A 15,397-nucleotide genomic window follows, 5' to 3' on the forward strand; every position below is an offset into this window, starting at 1 on the left:
GGTGCACTTGGAGAGCACCAGCCCCCCCTCCCCTGGCCACGGGGGGTTTCTGTGCCTGTCCTGGCAGGCCCTCGCCAGAGTCGAAAGTGGACACGGGGGCTGGGGTCCCCTGTCCCTGTCCACAGCGGCTGCCGTCCCCTGCAGGGCCAGTCCCAGAAAGCAGGCCAGGCGGGCGGGGGAACGCTTTATTCTTGCCTGCCGCCCCGGGAAGCAAAGGGTACAGAAGCTAAGCCGCCCCCTGCGGAGGAAAGAGCGACAGTTAGCCGGGGGCGCGGGCTCGCCAACGCCGGCCAAGGTGCCGTCCTGGAAGGTGGGTGGGCCTGCCTTGCCCCCCAGACCGGGGCCAGGGCCGGCCAGAGGGGGCTACAGGCCCCTGCCGGGTGGTCTCCAGGGAGGCCGCGTGCTCTGCTTCTTCCCCCTAAGCTCGTCTCTGATGCGGAGCCCGCACGGGAGCCCGGCGCCGGGCTGGGGGTGGGCGGGCGGGCGCGGGTAGCCGGCATCCTGGTACAGCTGGGACTCACTCACGTGCGTCAGGGCCCTGCGCGGCAGCTTCTCCGAGTGCGCCACCCACTCCTTCATCAGGTCCAGCGCCAGCGGGATGAGGCTCACCACGCCACCGTAGTGGTTCTTGGCTTCGTTGCAGCTCAGGTGGTTCACCACGTCGTGCGGGTACCTGTGGGCCGGGGCCGCGTGAGCGCCCGGCCGGCTCTGTCCAGGCGCCCGGCCGCGGAGCAGCCCGGAGCGAGGCTATGCCCCGCGGTCCTCTCCTCCAGCTCTTGCCGCCCTGCCCGGAGTGGGGGCCGTGGTGAGGGGACCCTCCCCGGGGCCGGGCTCACTTGGCGCGGAGGCTGCTGAGGTCGTGGCTCGGGCTGACGAGCGTCTTGCACTTGTCCAGGATGTTGCTGGTGACCGGTGTGCCCGCGTGCAGGCCCTCCAGGTGCCGGCAGAGCCTGGCGAGCTCCGCGCAGATGTCCAGGAACAGGCAGAGGACACGGCGGTAGGTGGAGCTGCTGCAGTGGTGCTCCATGTAGGTCTGCACCTGCGGGCGGGCGTGAGCGCGGCCTGGGCTCCCCACGTTTCTATTCACGTTTGGTTGGGGACCACGCCTGGCTGTGCCCAGGGCTGACTCCTGGATCTGCGTTTGGGAATCTCGCCCAGCAGGGCTCCAGGTGCCCGGGACTGAGCCCGGGTCGGCCGCGAGCAAGGCAAGGACTCGACCTGCTGTGTGACGGACAGGGGTGACTCCGGGCGGGAGCTCCCTCGGGCACCACTGGCAGCCCCGAAAGCAAGAGGCCTGGGACCCTGGGCCTTCCGGCAGGGAGGGACTGGCGGGGGCGGCCCCAGGAGCAGAGTCCGCCTGTGTGGGGCCTGCCCAGCAGCGGGGCACCGTGACAGTCGGGGGGCTGCTGGGGGGGCACCGAACGGGGCTGGGAGCTCAGGTGTCTGGCGGGAGCTGGCACCGCGGGAAGGAGTTGGCCCTGCAAGCCGCTGCCCAGGGCCCGGTCCTGCCACCCCGATGGTGCCCCGAGCACAGAGCCAGGAGCAAGCCCTGAGCAGTGCTGGGTGGAGCCCAGAAGCTGGGGGATGAGAGGGATTTTATTCATTTCTATTAAGAACTGTTTCTTGGGGGTCTCTCCTGGCTCTGCACTCGGGAACGACTCCGGGCTCTGCGAGTGGCGTATTCGATACTGGGGATCGAGCCTAGGTCAGTGCATGCAAGGCCAAGATTGTTTTCCCCGGGGAGCCATGAGGCTGGGTGCCGCTCGGACTCCTCCCTGCACTTCTGAGCAGATCCAGCCAGGGCCCCTCCCGTGGCTGCGGAGGGCCCCGGCTACACGCCCTGAACAGGTGTGCCCGGCAGGGCTGGTTCAATCCTAGCACTTAGAGAGCAGTGCTGAGCACTGAGCCAGGAGTACCCCATGCACCACTGCACTGGCGCGTGTGCCCGCGTGCCTGCATTCAGCCGGGGCCCTGGCCAGCGGTGTTTGTGGCTCTGGGCTCGGGAACCACTCCTGGGGGTGCTGGGGGCCCCACGGGGTGCAGGGCCTGCGTCACCTGCGCGATGGTGGAGACGGGCCGGATCTTGTCGTGGGCGTGCTCGCGACAGTGCTCCAGGGCCGCGATGAAGGTGAACTGCTGCTGCTGGAAGAGCCGGTACCGCTGCTCCACGGCGCGCAGGGCCTCCTTCAGCTGGTTCATCCTCGCAGGGGCGCGGCTGCGGGGGCAGCGTCTGAGCACGGGGGCCTGTGCAGGGGGGTCTCGTCGCCCCCGGCCTCCAGGCTGAGCCGCAGGCGTCTGCATCTTCCCCTCTCTGGGACAGGGCCGCCGTGGCCCCCCGCCCGGGGTCCACACCACCCTCCCGACCCAGCCTCCCTCCGCCCCCAGGTGTTCACACGTGGGTGGGGTCTGTCATTCAGACCTGGAGGCACAGGGCCCCGGGGCCAGGGGCTTACAGGGGAGGGGGGAGGGGAGCCCAGCGCTGCAGGGGCCCCAGGGCCAGGGGCTTACTGGAGTAGGGGGAGGGGAGCCCAGTGGTGCAGGGGCCCCAGGCCGTCGGGTCTGGGCAGGGTGGGAAGGACGCGCCGGGCAGGCTGGGGCTGGGAGGGCTCGGGTACCACCGGGTGGGGGGCCGCAGACGCGGGCGGTGGCAGGCAGGCCGAGCCCTGGGGCCTCACGCCCAGCGGGGCTGGCATGCACGGGCAGGACCCGCAGCCATGGCGACGGCGCTGGCCGGGTCAGCGGGGGAGCAGGGGGCGCTGCGTGGCCTTCCCGTGCCCTTTTGCACGTTGGGCTTGCCAGGACCGGGGACTCGCGTGGAACGTCCTGTCCTTGGGAAGCCACAACGACTGCCCCAGAGTCCAGGGAGGCCCAGGGAGCAGGCGGCCAGCGCGGGCCGGAGTCTCGTCCCTGGCGTGTGCGCCTGGCGGAGGGCGGCACCCAGCGTGTGAAGCCCTGCCCCGTCACGGCCAAACACGCCGTCAGAGCTCGGGAGCCCAGGGCCAGAGGTCAGACGCCGGCCCCGGGAATGGCCTCGGCACAGAGGCAGGAGGCAGCTGGCACCGGCCCCCGAGCCAGTGAGCAGACACTGGGGGGCCAGAGGAGGAAGACACAGCCGTGCCCCCCCACGGTGTGAGGCCCCCAGTGGGGTCTGGCAATAATGTTTATTCTTACTTGGGCTTGGGGGTCACGCCTGGTGGGGTCACCCCCGCTCCCACTGCACACCGCACTGTAGGCCCTGGGAGTCGCGTCTTGGCCCGGCACAGCGAGGCCTGATTTGTGCCTGGCTCGCTCCCCGCTTACACAGTGCTCAGAGGACAAGGCCAGAGCATGCACTTGGGGGCAGTGTGTGCGGCTGGAGCTCGCCCTCCCCTTAGGGAAAACGCAAGGCTCTGGGGTCACGAGTTTCAGTTCAAATCCCACTGGGCGGTGGCACTGGAGGAGCGAGCGAGGGGGGGTGCTTCGTGGGCAGTGAGGCCGCTGGGGGGGGGCTGGTAGAGGGGCCGTGGAGGTGCTGAGGGTGCAGGTGCGCGTGGGGCCAAGGGGCCCTGCATGGCAGGAAAGCTCACGCTGAGGCCGGCACCGGCCAAGAACCTGGGGAAATCCTCGCTGAGCGCAGGGGAGAGGGGGAGAGGGGGAGAGGGGGAGAGGGGGACCAGGGAAGCACTCGGGCCTGGAGCGACAGCACAGCAGGAGGGCGTTTGCCTCGCACGCAGCCCACCTGGGTCGGTCCCTCGAGCCCGCCAGGAGTGATTCCCGAGTGCAGAGCCAGGAGTGACCCCTGAGCATGGAGGGGTGCAACCCCCCAGAAGCATGCTCCTCCTTTGCTTGGGTCTTCGCCACCGCCCGGGAAGGGGTGTCCAGGAGGTCCCATGACAGATGAGCCAACGGGGGCCACGGGGAGGAAGCGAGTTTCCAGGACGCAGTGCAGCCTTGCCCGACTCGCTAAGGCCCCTCGACAAGGGCGGTGGGGGTTGGGGGGAGGACCCACGTCACCCAGGTCACGGTCCCATTGCCACCAGCCTGATCCCCAGCAGTGAGGACACGGGGGCGGGGGGCCGCCCTGTGCACTTCCCGCCAGACGCCCCGGGATGCACCGCCGGGCAGAATTCCCGAGAGCAAAACCAACGCAGCCTGTGATTGGGCAGCTCGTGACAAGCTTGCCCGGCAGAGGGGCTGCAAAGAGCCTCAGGGCGACGGAGCCTTGAGACCGCAGCCAACTGCGCGGGCATACAGGGCTCCGGGGTGCAGGGACCTGCGGGGCGGGAGGAAGGGCCAAGGCGGCTCAGCCCTGCCACTGGAGTGTCAACACGCCACTGACCCACGGGGCGGGGCTCGGGGCTCTCAGACTTGTACTTTCCAGGCTGCCAGAGAAGCGTCAGTCCTGGTTAGAAAGTGCCCAGAGCAGGAAACAAAGCGAAAGGCGAGCGCCCCCGAGACGCCCAGGCGGCCATGAGCACAGGCCACTGCGATCTTTGGGGGTGGGGCGGGGGCCTCTGCGGGCAGGTCTGACAAGCCCACCTGGGTGTGTGGTCCCGGGGAGGGGCTCCACCTTTTTTTGTTTTGCTTTTGGGGTCACACCTGGCGATGCACAGGGGTTACTCCTGGCTCTGCACTCAGGAATTACTCCTGGCGGTGCCCGGGGGGCCATATGGGATGCTGGGAATTGAACCCGGGTCGGCCCGTGCAAGGCAAACGCCTTCCCCGCTGTGCTATTGCTCCAGCCCAGGGGCTCCACCTTTCTGACTCCACAAGTGACCCAGCCAACAACACTGGCCTCCCTGGGCCTCAGTTTACCCACCTGTAAAGCAGGGCAGTTTGCTTTCCCTTGAAGAGCCTTGGATCCCAGATGCTGCCAGACCCAGAGCTGCAGAGAGGCGGGGAAGAGGGAATGCCTCGCCCGCAGGCCGGCCCGCCCGCACCGCCGCGCCCCTGCAGCCCCTCCCCTGCAGAGCGGGAAGGCAGAGCCCCCCCTCCGGCCCGCGTGCCCCCCCTCGGCCGCCCGCCCGCCCCCAGCCGTCCCGGGCCCGCGGGGACCTGGCCCGTCCTGCGCGGCGCGGCCCGAGGCCTCGGTGCCCGGCGGGGTCTGGCGCCCGGGGGCGGGGCGGCGATTGTTTGCGTGGCAACCCGCGCCTCGCCCGGGCGGGGCTGGAGCCGGCTCGAGGGGCCCGGGCCGCCCCCCGCGCCCACCCCGGCGCCCGCGCCGTCCGGACGGGGAAACCGAGGCCGGGCCGGGCGGGCCCGCCGCGCGCGCCCGCGGGGGCCGACGTGCCTTGGGGTGCTGCCCGCGGCCGGGCGCGCGGGGCCCCTCCGGGGGGCGCCCCTGTCCCGGGGGGCCGCGGCCGGGCGCGCGGGGTGCGGGCCGGCTCGGCGGCGGCGGCGGCGGCGCGCTCTGATGACGCAGGACGCGTCTCCATGGCGACGGCGGCGCCATGGCGGCCCCGCAGGGCGGCGCGGTCTTCAAGGTCCCGGGCGGCGTGGAGACGAGCCGGTCCCCGCGCGTCCCCGCCGACATGCCCCAGTACGGGGAGGAGAACCACGTCTTCGAGATGATGCAGGTGCCGCGGCCAGTGCTCCCGCCCCGTCCCCGCCGGACGCTGCAGCCCGGGGGCCTGCCCAGTGCTCGCGGACGGGGCGGCCAGCCGCGGAGGAAACGCTCCCGCTGCGGGGCCCGGGGTGCGGGGCGCGGTGCCGCTGCGGGGCCCGGGGTGCAGCGCCGCCCTCGCCGCCGTCGGCCCCGCGGGGCCAGCGAGCGAGTAGGGGCGGGAGCGGCCCCGTGTGGCCCAGCTGGGCGTGGGCCGGAGCCCCCCGGGGTGACCGCGCGCCTCACGCCCCTGCCCAGACTCCGGAGTCACACGGCTGAGCCACGGGGGGCCGTCAGGGCCAGAGACGGGTGTGCCGGGCGGCAGGGCCAGGGCAGGGGCCGAGCGCAGGCTGCGGGCTGCTTTGGCCTGTCCGCTGCTCGGCCTCCCTCGGGGGACACAGCGCGGCGTGCTCGTCCCCAGCAGACACCTCGACCTGGGACTAGGGGACCCGCGGCCAGTTGCGGGTGTGGTCAGGGAGGCCCGTGGCCACGGCGACCCAAGGCGCCAGCCCGTGATGGGAGGGAGCAGACGCAGCCGGGCGAGCCCGAGCACAGCGCGGGTCACCCGGGGAAGGCGCATCCCGAGTCCTGGGGAAAGCGGGAGCGGCCCCCGCGCTGCTGCTCTGCGGAAGGGACACCCCCCCCCCAGCCGCCCGGCGGCACGAACACGCCCCGCCCTCGCGCTCTGCTCCGAGAAGCCGAGCCCCAGTCCGTCAAGGCTCAGTACCCCGAGTCCTGAAGATGAGAGCACTGGGCCCTGGGCACGGCTCGGAGCCTGCGCCAGTCCCCCGGCCCGTCTCCCGTCTCTCTCTCTCTGTCTCTATCTCTGTCTCCCTCTCTATCTCTGTCTCTCTCTGTCTCTCTCTATCTGTCTCTCTGTCTGTCTCTGTCTCTCTCTGTCTCTGTCTCTCTGTGTCTGTCTCTCTTTCTCTCTCTCTGTCTCTCTGTCTCTCTGTCTTTGTCTCTGTCTCTGTCTCTCTGTCTGTCTCTCTTTCTCTCTCTCTGTCTTTGTGTCTCTCTCTGTCTCTGTCTTTCTCTCTGTCTCTGTCTCTCTCTATCTGTGTCTTTGTCTCTGTCTCTGTCTCTCTCTCTCTGTCTCTCTCTCTGTCAGTCTCTCTTTCTCTCTCTCTGTCTCTGTCTCTGTGTCTCTGTCTCTGTCTCTCTCTCCCTCTCCGTGTCTCTGCAGCTGGCCCTGGCGCTTCTCTCCGCAGTCCTTGCTGGAGCAGCTGCTGATCCACCAGCCCCCGGAGCCCATTCAGTTCATGATCCATCACTTGGAGCTGGACAACGATGACGGTGAGCCCCGTGCCCGCCCCGCTGTCCTCTCCCTGCCCGAGGGGCCCAGCGCCCAGGGAGGGGTCAGCGCTCCAGGTCTCACCTCACACACGAGCCTGTGTCACACCCACCCCACACCTCACGCACTGTATCCCTCACACCGTACGTGGTGTTTGCACGGCCCGTGTTGCACCCCGCAGATGTCCCGTGTCCCCTCCACACCGCCACAGCCCCAGGGCCTCGCTGCAGGGGGCGTCCGTGCTCTGCGCCCAGTGCCGGGCGCAGGCCTCTGTGCGCCTGTGGCGTGAGCTCGGGCCCCGCTGTTCGCCAGCGCACGGGGTCCCCGGCCGTGTCTGGGGGTCTCCCTCCTCGGGCTGGGTGGGTGCCTGGGGGTGCTCCCGAGGAGAGAAACCCGCCTGGTGCCCCTGGGAGTGGCCGCAGCCTTCATGGGCGTCCCGGGCAGTGGCCGGGCCTCTGGCTTCCCCACGCCGGGCTCTGAAGTGGGGGGCACCGGGGAGTGGGGGCAGCCTCGAGCACTGTGGGGGAGCCCCCGGCCCTGCCGGGCAGGAAGTAGTGCAGAGAAGCTGCTCGCCCTTCAGCCCTCAGGACTGCGTTACAAACGGCTCCTCTCCGTGGGGCCGGGGCTGACGCCGCGTCCGTCTGTCCGTCCATCCGTCCGTGTGTGGGGCGCGAGGGGACGTCAGCACTGGCCGCTGCCCTCAGCCAGGGGAATCACGCCCAGTCCCAGGGGGATTCTCCCAGCACCCGCGAGCCCGGGACTGTGACTCGGCCCCCGAGTGCTCCTGGATGAGTGCTCCTCAGGCTCCCAGGCCGAGCAGGGGGTGACGGCAGGTGTGGGCGCATGAGCTGTGTCAGACCCTCCCACAGACCCCCATAGTATCCCACTGCAGCCCCCTCACCTGCCCATGTCCCCACCCGCCGGGCCGGGCCTGGGCTCCCGCCTCCAGAGGGCTGCGCCCCGCACACCCGGGGCGGGCTCCCGGCAGGAGTGTCCGGCGGGGCAGCACCTGGGGTGCGTCTGCCCCACCCCGCGGGGCCTGGCTTTAGGGTGGCCTCGGCAGCCACGGTCCAGGCCAGGGGCAGGTGGGGGGCCGAGGCCCCTGCACCCGGGTGCGTGGGGGTGAGGAAGACCCTCGCCTCTTCCCACAGCCCCCGCTGGGCCCTGCGGGTCAGCCTCGGGGTGGGGCGTCCCTGTTGTCCAGGCTGGGCTCCTGCCGGGGCCCTGACTCGGGACCTCAGCCTGGGGGCGTCTCTGCGGCCGCCCCCTGGACCTTGCTCTGTGTCCCTGCGAAGGCTGGGCCCAGTGGGCAGCGGCAGCCGGGAGCCTTCCGGGCTGGGGCGCGAGGCTGAAGGGAGTCTCCCATTTGCAGAGAAATGCCCCGATTTGAACACCGAGACCTTCCTGGCCTGGGTTTATCGATCTGGCCCGCGCGCCCGTCTCCCCTCGTTACTTCCCTGGGTAACATGATGGGGAATACAATTTACTAAATAAGAAATCATAAATATGGAGGGAAAACAAAAGCTTCGAGGGTGGATTTACATGAAATACAGCTTTCTCCGAGGGCGTCCGCAGACAAAGGCCCCTTTAAGATGCTTTATGGCGTTTGAAGCCCGATCGTTTCTGGTATTTACGACTTTGGCAAACGAGTCGCCGTGTGCGTGTCCCAGCAGAGACAGAAGAATAAACCGCCGTGGCCATCACTTACTCTAAACACCGGCGCCTTCTGGGGAGTGCGTCTCCGTGGCCTTTACAAACGACCGTGTCACTGGCAGAAAATGAAGTCTGGGGCGAGCAGGAACCGAGAGGATCGGTGCCGGGACGTGAGGGTCGCTTTGTCACAGCGAGGGGTGACAGTCTCATCTTTTTCTTCCGCAGTGCCGAAGATTGTAATATTGGGTCCACCGGCCTCAGGGAAAACAACGATTGTAAGTGTGCCACATTATATACGGTAATACCGTAATTCCTCATCACCTCCACAGGCGCACTTCCCCCCCTTCCCATCCTGCCTTATTCTGTCCCGAGGGGCCGCCTGTGGCCTCGACACAGCCCCCACCCCACTTTCCAAGACCCCGAGTCCTGGGGTCGGTCCCCCGGCTTGGCTCTGCTCCCCTGCCCCCCACTTTCTCTGCTTGCTCCAGTCACCCCAGTGACAGACTTGGAACCCGGTTCCAGGAGGAGGAAGTGGGGCTCCTCACGTCAGATAGCCGGGTCTCAGTCACTGACCAGCCAGTCGGGAAAGGTGGGGGAGACAAAGGAAATCCCTCCCCCTCCCTTCTTCCCCCCTCCCTCCCTCCCTCCCTCCCTCCCTCCCTCTTTCTCTCTCTCCTTTCCTTCCTCCCTCCCTCCCTCCTTCCCTCCTTTCTTCCCTCCTCCCCTCCCTCCTCTCCCTTCCTTTCCTCCTTCCCTCCCTCCCTCCCTCCCTCTTTCTCTCTCTCCTTTCCTTCCTCCCTCCCTCCCTCCTTCCCTCCTTTCTTCCCTCCTCCCCTCCCTCCTCTCCCTTCCTTTCCTCCTTCCCTCCCTCCTTCCCTCCCTCCCTCTCTCCCTCCTTTCTTCCCTCCTTCCCTCCCTCCTTCTCTCCCTTCCTTTCCTCCTTCCTCCATCCTTCCCTCCCTCCTTCTCTCCCTTTCCTCCTTCCTCCATTCTTCCCTCCCTCCTTTCCTCCCTCCTTCCTTCCTTCCTTCCTTCCTTCCTTCCTTCCTTCCTTCCTTCCTTCCTTCCTTCCTTCCTTCCTTTCCTCCTTCCTTCCCTCCTTCCTCTCTTCCTCCCTTCCTCCCTCCCTGCCTCCCTCCCTCCCTCCCTCCTTCCTCCCTCCCTTCTTTCCTCTCCTGGCAGGCTCTGGGGATGCTATGGGCCTGGGGACCGGTCAGCCGTGTACACAGCAGGCGCCCTCCCTGCCAGCCCCACTCCGAGCCTTGTTTTATTTCCTTTGAAGCTGCTTTGGTCGCTGTAGCATTGGCCAGTGGTGACGCAGGAGCCGGCGTCCAGCCTCTGACTCCTGCGTCCCTCCCGCGGCCCTGGCTGGGAGCCTCTGCTGTCACTGCCCCCGTCAGCTGTGTGGGGACCCCCAAGTCTGCTGCTTCAGTGCGGGGTGTGAACGGGGGTCCCCTGGGGCCAGGCCTGGGGCCCAAGGTCGGAGCTGTATCACCCGGACTCCGGCCCCCACACACTTGGCTTGCGCCAGTGGCCAGGTCGCGAGTCCCGTCTGCGCACAGTGGGGTGACTGTTGGCGTGACCCCGCCCTGCCCGGCAGCTCAGACCCCAGCGAGCGCCGTGGCGGCCACTGTCCTCCGCGGGCAGCACTAGCCCAGGGCTGGTCAGGCCTCCCGTCAACCCTCTGCACCCAGACATGAGCCCGGGCGGCCCTGCTGGGAGCAGCCGGATTCCTGCCGGGGCCTTGAGTTCTGGGCCAGTTTCTGTGTCTGCAGGGCCTTGGCCTGGGGGCACCATGCCCGGGCTGCCCCGCGGGCAGCGAGGAGGGCATGTGTGTGTGTGTGTGTGTGTGTGTGCGCGTGTGTGTGCATGCGTGTGTGTGCGCGCGTGTGTGTGTGTGTGTGCGCGTGTGTGTGCGTGTGTGTGTGCGCGTGTGTGTGTGTGTGTGCGCGTGCGCGTGTGTGTGTGTGTGTGTGTGTGTGTGTGTGCGCGCGCGCGGAGCGCCGGGTCACGGCTGTCCTGGCCCCCCCAGGGCATGTGGCTGTGCAAGCACCTCAGGAGCACCCTCGTGACCAGGGACAGCCTGTCCCGCCGCTTCTCCTCCTTGGCCGAGTCCCACGGACACCTCCAGAGGCCACCCGGCCAGAGGCTCGAGGTAGGCTGGCGGCGGGACCCGGGGCCGGTGAGGGCGGTGCCCCTGCTGCTCTGAGCCGCAGTGCGGGCGCCCCCCAGGGGCCAGTCCCAGAAGGGCAGCCTCCTGCACCCCACCTCCCACAGCCCCACCTGCAGCGTTTTTAGGGGAGCTCCGAAACCCGGAGCCATTACGGAACGTTCCAGAGACGAGTCGGGGCCCCGCAGCCACTGGCTCCCGCCTTCCAGGGTCAGCGCTGGCGAAGGGGTCTCAGCTGGTGGTCCCGGGGCCTGCAGACCCCCCCTCCTCAGTCTGCCTCATGCAGGTCGCCCCTCGCGCCGACTCACAGGACCCCTGGGCCATGGCGGCCCGGCCTCCCTGTGACTCAGGCCCACCAGCTGAGACCCCCACCCTGGAGTCCCCTCCCTAGTCGCTGTGACAGACACCTGCTCTCCTCACGGCCGGTCAGACAGCGCAGAGCCGAGAGGGGCCAAGAGCGGGGCCCGCGGGGGCGTGTGGGTGCTCTGCCCCCCCCTGCCGTCCTAGTCCTTACTGGCGTCTGCTGACGAGTGCAGGACCCCCAGCCCACGGCGGCTGCAGCTACTGCCCAGGACGCGGGATCAGCCCCAGGCCAGCCCCGAGGTCCCTCCAGGCCCGGCTGAGTAACGGGTGGCAGAAACGCTTGTCCCAGAGAAGTCGGGGCGCCCCCCACCCCCCACGCACCCCGGCTGGACGCTGGAGCTCTCCTGCCCTCGGGACTCCTGCTGTTTCTCTCGCTGGAGCCTCTCTGCGCCCTCGGAGCAGAGATTCTTTTCTTTTCTTTTCTTTTCCTTTCTTTTCTTTTCTTTTCTTTTCTTTTCTTTTCTTTTCTTTTCTTTTCTTTTCTCTTTTCTTTTCTTTTTTGTTTTTCTTTCTGGGCCACACCCAGCGGTGCCCAGGACTGACTCCTGGCTCTGTGCTCAGGGATCACTCCTGGTGGGGCTCCGGGGACCCTATAGGATGCCGGGATCGAACCCGGGTCATCAGGTGGAAGGCAAACCACCCTCCCCGCTGTGCCCCTGCTCCGGCCCTGTGACCAGGTGCCAGGGGAAGCCCCGGCAGTGGCCCCCCATACTCACAGGGGCCCCTCTGGCCCGGGAGGGGCGGACACCCACTGTGGGTGGTTCCCGCCGCCCCACGCCCCGGGGCCCCGGGTCTGCAAGGAGGCTGCTGACTGAACCCCGGACAGAGCCAGGATTTGGGGCGTCTCCCCCGCCAGCTCAGTGCCACCGTGAGGTGCGGGCTGCCCGGTGCCTGCGCGATATGGTTGAACCCCGACTCCTGATCACTGTTTGGGGGCCCTCGGAGGGTCCCGGGGACACAGAGCAGGAGCCCTGGTGCAGCGTCACCAGGCAGGGCTTCCACTGCCCCAGCCCTGCGGGGGCCGCGGGGGAGAGCAGGGCCGGGATGGAGCCTGATTCCCGGAGGCAGCCTGGAAGGCCCTGGCCGCCCCCACGCCGCTCCTCGCCCGGCTCTGGGGCTGGCTGCCGCCCTGCCCGCCCCCCACAGGCACCTGAACCCGGGTCCTGAGCGGGTCTGGATGGGGGCTGCCCCGGGGAGGGAGGGGCACGCTGCTCCCTGGCCCCACCTCTCCAGCCTGGGTGGGCAGCCTGAGAGCAGCGAGGCTCGAGCCTCCCTCCATCCGTGTGTGCCTGTGTGCGCACTTTCATACATGCCTGTGTATGTGCCCGTGTGCATGACTTTATACATGCCTGTGTGTATGCCTTTGTGTTTGCATATGTGCACGCCTTCATACATGCCTGTGTGTATGCCTTCATGCATGCCTGTTTGCATGCCTCCATAGATGCTTGTGTACATGCCTGTGTGCGGCTTCATACATGCCTGTGTACATGCCTGCGTGCATGCCCTCGTACATGCCTGTGTGCATGCCTTCATGTGTGCGTGCATGTGTGCCAGCATGTGTATATGACTATGTGTGCCTTCATATGTACACACATTCCTGTGCCTGTGTGTTTAACTGCGTTTATCTTCATGCATGCCTGCATGTGTGCCTGTGTGTTTACCTGTGTTTGCATGCATGCTTGCATGCATGCCTGTGTGCGTACCTGCATTGATGTGCATGCGTGTCTGCATGCATACCTGTGTTTATTGCATGCGTGCCTGTGTGTGTGCCTGCGTTTCTCTCTGCACATGCCTGCCTGCCCCTGGCCCTGGCTGCTGAGTGCGGTGAGCTGGTGTTCCCGAGGGCAGGCCCGTGGCCGCTGGTGCTGATACTGTCACCTCACCTGAGACCCTGTTACAGATACGCAGTCACAGGCAGACCAGTGATTTGTGGGTCTGTCCCTCTGGGACAGGGAGGGGCCGTGGCCACATGGGGGGCTCAGGAGGTGCTGGGACCAGCAGACGTGGACACGGGCGAGCCCCCATGTCCTCTGCCGTTCCCTCCGCGCCAGCCAGCCAGCGCGCCCATTCTTCACCCTTACCCACCCGCCCAGCATCCCTCCATCCGTCCATTCGTCCGTCAATTTGTCCATCACCCACCCCCCACCCCTCACCCCCACATCCACCCGGCCCTGGTCCATCCTGAGCTCCCCGCGAGGTCACAGGACTCGGTGTCGGGGTCGCCCCTGCCGGACCCCGTCAGTGAGGTCCGGCTCCCCTCCTGCGGAACTGTGGCCGTCTCTGGGACAGGGGTGGACAGTGGTCAGGGCCTGCGTGCTGGCTAGGGGGAGCCGAGCTGGTGGCTGAGGGCGTCGGTGGCCCTGGCCATCCTGGAGGGAACCTGGCTGTCGGGCGAGGCGGGACAGCATGCAGTGGGCTCACAGCTAAACGGGGCTGTCTGTGTGTGTGAGTGTGTGTGTGTGTGTGTGTGTGTGTCTATGTATCTCTGTGTCTGTGTGTCTGTGTGTGTCTGCGTGTGTCTGTGCCTGTGTGTCTCTGTGGGGGGGAAACTACAGAGCAGGCAGGTGGGCCGGGCTGCAGAGGGAGGAGGCCCCGGGTGTGGGTCAGGCTCAGCGTCCCTGTCCGCCCCAGGCCCTGAGCAGCCCGCTGCTCGTCCAGATGCTCCGCTTACGGCTGGCCGAGGACGACTGTGTCCGGCAGGTAAGGGGCACTCGTGCCACCTCCCGGGGCTGTGGGTGTCGACTGTCGGGTGGGGACGCGTGTTCCTGCCGCAGACGCTGCCAGAGGTGGAGAGAGGCAGACTGGGCATACCGGGGAGGCACACTGGCATGTGGCCAACCGCACTCGGTCTCGGGCTCCACACGTGAGCCTGCCAGGAGCCAGCCCGGAGCACAGAACCAGGAGCCAGCCCTGAGCACAGAACCAGGAGCCAGCCCTGAGCACAGAACCAGGAGTCAGCCCTGAGCACAGAACCAGGAGTCAGCCCTGAGCACAGAGCCAGAGTCAGCCCTGAGCAGAGCCAGAGTCAGCCCTGAGCAGAGCCAGAGTCAGCCCTGAGCACAGAGCCAGGAGCCAGCCCTGAGCACAGAACCAGGAGTCATCCCTGAGCACAGAGCCAGGAGTCAGCCCTGAGCACAGAACTAGGAGTTAGCCCTGAGCAGAGCCAGGAGTCAGCCCTGATCCCTGCCAGGTGTGGCCCGAACCCCCTTCCCTGCAGGGACAGCTCCATGCAGGTCAGCTGTGGGCGTGGACTTGCCTTTGGATGGAGGGAAAGTAACAAGGGAGCATTGGGTGTCCCCGGGGTCCCTAGGAAGGGCTGCCTCCCAGGGCTCAGGGAGCACCTCTGAGGGAGAGCAGCGGCAGGAGTGTGGGGGAGGCGACCCCTGACACAGGGATGCCCCAGCAGGACACCACTGCCCTCTGCCCTCTGCCCTCTGCCCCACCCCTTTGCAAAGAAAGCGAGGAAGTGGCCTTCTGTGCACGTCCTGGAAAGAAATCTTAGCATGTCTAACATCTTTTAGAATCTCACATTTCTTAGGCGCTGGGGGCCGTCTCCCCGGGGCGGCTCAGGCCCAGCGGGGCCTTCCCTGTGGGCCCAGGGGTCAGGCTTGGGCCGTCGTCCTGCCGAGCCCTCCCTGGGCACTGACTCCTGAAGGGCACCGGCCCTGGGTTTGCAGCTCTGCACAGACGCTCCCGCCCGCACGTTCAGGGCCCCCCACCCTCACTCCCCCCGGGGCCGAGGCGCTGGGCCCGGCTCTCCCAGAGCGGTCAGCAGCATTGGCCATCTCGCGACGCCGGGCTGGGCAGGTGCTGCCTGGGGGTCCTTTTGGGTGGCTGCCCAGCCCCTTGGGGTTACAGGCTGGGAGTAACTGGCTATTTGGGCTGAGTAGCCGAGGGCAAGGCAGCCGCGGGCTCGCATGTCCACCTGTGCAGGGCCCAGGGGCAGCCGAGGAGGCCGGAGGCCGCAGTGAGCCCAGCAGGGCAGGCCCTGGAGGTCTCGTGGCGCTGGTAAGTGGGCACAGAGGGGAGGGCACTTCCCCTGCACGCAGCTGGCCAGGCTCAACCCTGGGCACTCCACAGGGTGCCCTGGGCCCTGCAGGAGTGACCCCTGGGTGCACAGCCAGGAGTAAGTCTAGGTGTCACCCCAGAACAAAACCCGGCATCTGTCCAGGAGTGTAGGTCAGCGAGGCAGCCAGGCCGGTGCCAGAGGGGGGCGGGTGTGCTCGGGTGCCTTGGGGCCAGGGACGAGGCGGGCCACCATGAGCCGAGGAGCCCGGCCAAGGGCAGCTGCTGGCTTGCCAGCCCTCCCCACCCCGTTCAGCGTCGGGAAAGCGCC

General features: G+C 67.7%; 2 protein-coding genes across 6 annotated transcripts in view; one reads left to right on the plus strand and one right to left on the minus strand.

Annotated features, from left to right (window-relative positions):
* Positions 1-170: 170 nt before the first annotated feature.
* SPACA9 (sperm acrosome associated 9) lies at positions 171-5,368 on the minus strand. 3 transcript variants are annotated; one of them, XM_055126802.1, is made up of 6 exons: positions 5,270-5,337; positions 4,799-4,864; positions 2,056-2,215; positions 837-1,039; positions 526-673; positions 171-238 (listed from the first exon to the last, which is right to left on the minus strand). In XM_055126802.1, the coding sequence occupies exons 3-6, from the start codon at positions 2,197-2,199 to the stop codon at positions 227-229; spliced, it is 507 nt and encodes a 168-aa protein (XP_054982777.1). In that variant the 5' UTR covers positions 2,200-2,215; positions 4,799-4,864; positions 5,270-5,337; the 3' UTR covers positions 171-226. The 3 variants fall into 3 exon arrangements, with proteins under 3 accessions (XP_054982777.1, XP_054982844.1, XP_054982711.1); XM_055126869.1 differs by having other exon boundaries at positions 171-673; positions 5,270-5,368; XM_055126736.1 differs by lacking the exon at positions 5,270-5,337 and adding an exon at positions 5,035-5,190 and having other exon boundaries at positions 171-673.
* The window catches only part of AK8 (adenylate kinase 8), a 61,922-nt gene continuing 51,821 nt past the window's right edge, over positions 5,297-15,397 (plus strand). For 2 of the 3 annotated variants that reach the window (XM_055126487.1, XM_055126559.1), the window contains exons 1-4: positions 5,418-6,877; positions 8,754-8,803; positions 10,561-10,683; positions 13,693-13,761. In XM_055126487.1, coding sequence (XP_054982462.1) covers positions 6,097-6,877; positions 8,754-8,803; positions 10,561-10,683; positions 13,693-13,761 — 1,023 coding nt within the window. In that variant the 5' untranslated portion in view covers positions 5,418-6,096. Of the gene's footprint in view, positions 6,878-8,753; positions 8,804-10,560; positions 10,684-13,692; positions 13,762-15,397 lie in introns of all 3 variants that reach the window. The other variant, XM_055126623.1, reaches the window with a different exon arrangement.

Source organism: Sorex araneus, chromosome 1 (genome assembly GCF_027595985.1).
Source record: "Sorex araneus isolate mSorAra2 chromosome 1, mSorAra2.pri, whole genome shotgun sequence".
Classification (NCBI taxonomy): Eukaryota; Metazoa; Chordata; class Mammalia; order Eulipotyphla; family Soricidae; genus Sorex; species Sorex araneus.